Source organism: Humulus lupulus, chromosome 2, assembly GCF_963169125.1.
Source record: "Humulus lupulus chromosome 2, drHumLupu1.1, whole genome shotgun sequence".
Lineage (NCBI taxonomy): Eukaryota > Viridiplantae > Streptophyta > Magnoliopsida > Rosales > Cannabaceae > Humulus > Humulus lupulus.
The window spans coordinates 233,140,683-233,142,802 of NC_084794.1; the positions used below are offsets into that span (position 1 = coordinate 233,140,683).

Below are 2,120 nucleotides of genomic sequence, written 5' to 3' on the forward strand. Positions count from 1 at the left end.
GTTATATAATGAAATTTGCATAACAAAATTCTTTACATAAAAATTGTTATTGTAATAGATATTATAACACATTTTTTGTATTATTTTAATATTTAGATAAATTTAAATTCTCATTATATATTCATTTATATAACACTAATTTATTCTATTATATTTTAATTTTTTTATATAATTAAAATTAGCTTTCTAATATATACTAGCATCATCAAATGAATTTGATTTTCAAATAAAAAAAGTAAAAACATTCAACATTGTATTAACAATCCACAAATTAGTTTAAAACATTCAACACTGTCATCGACAACAAAATGTTCTTAAAGTATTCAAGTAGTCTTAAATATTCAACATATTGAAAAGTTACTACTTTCAGCACAATATTCTACAGCTGCCCAACACAAAGCCTTCAAAATTAAGTATCATTTTCTCCTCCAATTGATGGAGAAAGAGACATTTTTCTCCTGCAATAGCAGATAAAAGGTAAGGTATATGCTTAAAAAAATTAAATAATATGAATCAAATAATAAAATTGTATACAATATAAGACCTAAGCAAGCAATACCAGGTGAACATACTTCAAAATTCAAAATACTGCTATCACACAGTGAATAGATACATATTACAATAAACAAACATTAACATTTTCAGGTTAAAGGGGCTTCAATTTCACCCTAAAGACATCTCTGGTTCAGGTGCTTAATTACTGAGACAACATGTTAAAAGTTTGGGAGATTTGAGTTACAAAAGCATTTAGAATGATACTATTATTTCTAGGGTAGATCCATCGAATCTCATATCTCATTTAAAGGAGAGTGTAATAGAATATGGAGCTCAAACAGGTACTAAACTCTAGACCTTAAGTTATTTGGGCACTAACAAGTAATTACAAAACAGTGATACATATTCACAGTCAATTATGCTGATATAGTACAGTGTAGTGTTTACAAACGTACAGAAATTACTGTAGAATCCTCAACCCAATGCAAAGAAATAAAGAAACTTACACACATTCTGTTGGCCAAGCTCCTTCAGATAGGGATGATAAAAGGCGAGTAAGTTCCACAGTCCTGAAGGGAAAGTCACCTTCTAGGTTTAAAAGAAGACACCAAATAGGACCATCAACAAAACTTTCTCTGTCCCAAAACTGACTGCAAAGTGATTCCTGAAAAATTTAAAGCAATAAATCCAATAAAAAAACTACGAAGGAAAATAAAAATGTCAACTTTAATAGAACCACCAATGAAAAATCAACAAAATAATCAATAAATGACCCTGAAAGACAATCATTATGCAGCCAAACCTCTCCCCGATAAACTTTGCAAAGAATATCCAATATCAAATTAAGGGTACTGTCTTCCAGCTGCAACATAGACAAAACATAAAATATTAATATAAATAAAATAAACAACTTGAGGTCATTCAAGATACTTAATCTAATTTCCTGAATATTGATCTCATAAGATGCAATAAATGCAGAAATAAAAGTTCTCAATACACTTCGATAACCAGCAACAGGACCCTAAGGAAACAAACAAATTGAAAAAAATCACGGACTTGAAACTAATATTAAACTAATAAAGTGAGGGAAAAAAAAGAATTCGCATATTAGGTAACTAACATAGTTCAACTATTACATAGGAACCTAGATAAACTAAAATAACTTACATCTGACTCATTTAATAAGTCACTCTCGAGGATCTTAAGAAAAAATCTCAAAGATGCAGCTTCAAAAGCTTGACGAACATAGCTAATATGATCAATCTCATGCATATACAACGTTAATTAAATACTGTAACAGTATAGTGCAGGGGAGAAAAGAAAAAGCCAAACTGAAATGCATACCATTAGAACATTGTTTTCTTCTTTTCCCAGAAGTGATGAAATCAGACAAAGAAACACTGCCCATGTTAGAATTAGTGGGCCTGCTTCCTTAGTTTCAAAAGCATTAAAACTTGACACTATTGCATCCATCTCTTGGACATCAATTAAGGAAAAATGAGAAGAAACCTGCCTGAAGAATAGTGCAAGTGTTTTACCATAACAAAAGGCAAGGTAAAAAGAATAGTGCAAGTGTTTTACAATAATAAGAAAAACAAGAAGAATTAGTCTAACCGTTCTATTAC

At 29.9% G+C, this 2,120-nt stretch overlaps 1 protein-coding gene across 2 annotated transcripts; it reads right to left on the reverse strand.

Moving 5' to 3' along the window:
- Positions 1 to 846: 846 nt before the first annotated feature.
- Positions 847 to 1,817, reverse strand: LOC133816578 (uncharacterized). Of its 2 annotated transcripts, XM_062248994.1 has the most exons (3): positions 1,663 to 1,817; positions 1,298 to 1,516; positions 847 to 1,159 (listed from the first exon to the last, which is right to left on the reverse strand). In XM_062248994.1, the coding sequence occupies exons 1-3, from the start codon at positions 1,765 to 1,767 to the stop codon at positions 998 to 1,000; spliced, it is 486 nt and encodes a 161-aa protein (XP_062104978.1). In that variant the 5' UTR covers positions 1,768 to 1,817; the 3' UTR covers positions 847 to 997. The 2 variants fall into 2 exon arrangements, 1 of the variants encoding a protein (XP_062104978.1); XR_009885344.1 differs by lacking the exon at positions 1,298 to 1,516.
- Between the last annotated feature and the right edge of the window lie 303 nt (positions 1,818 to 2,120).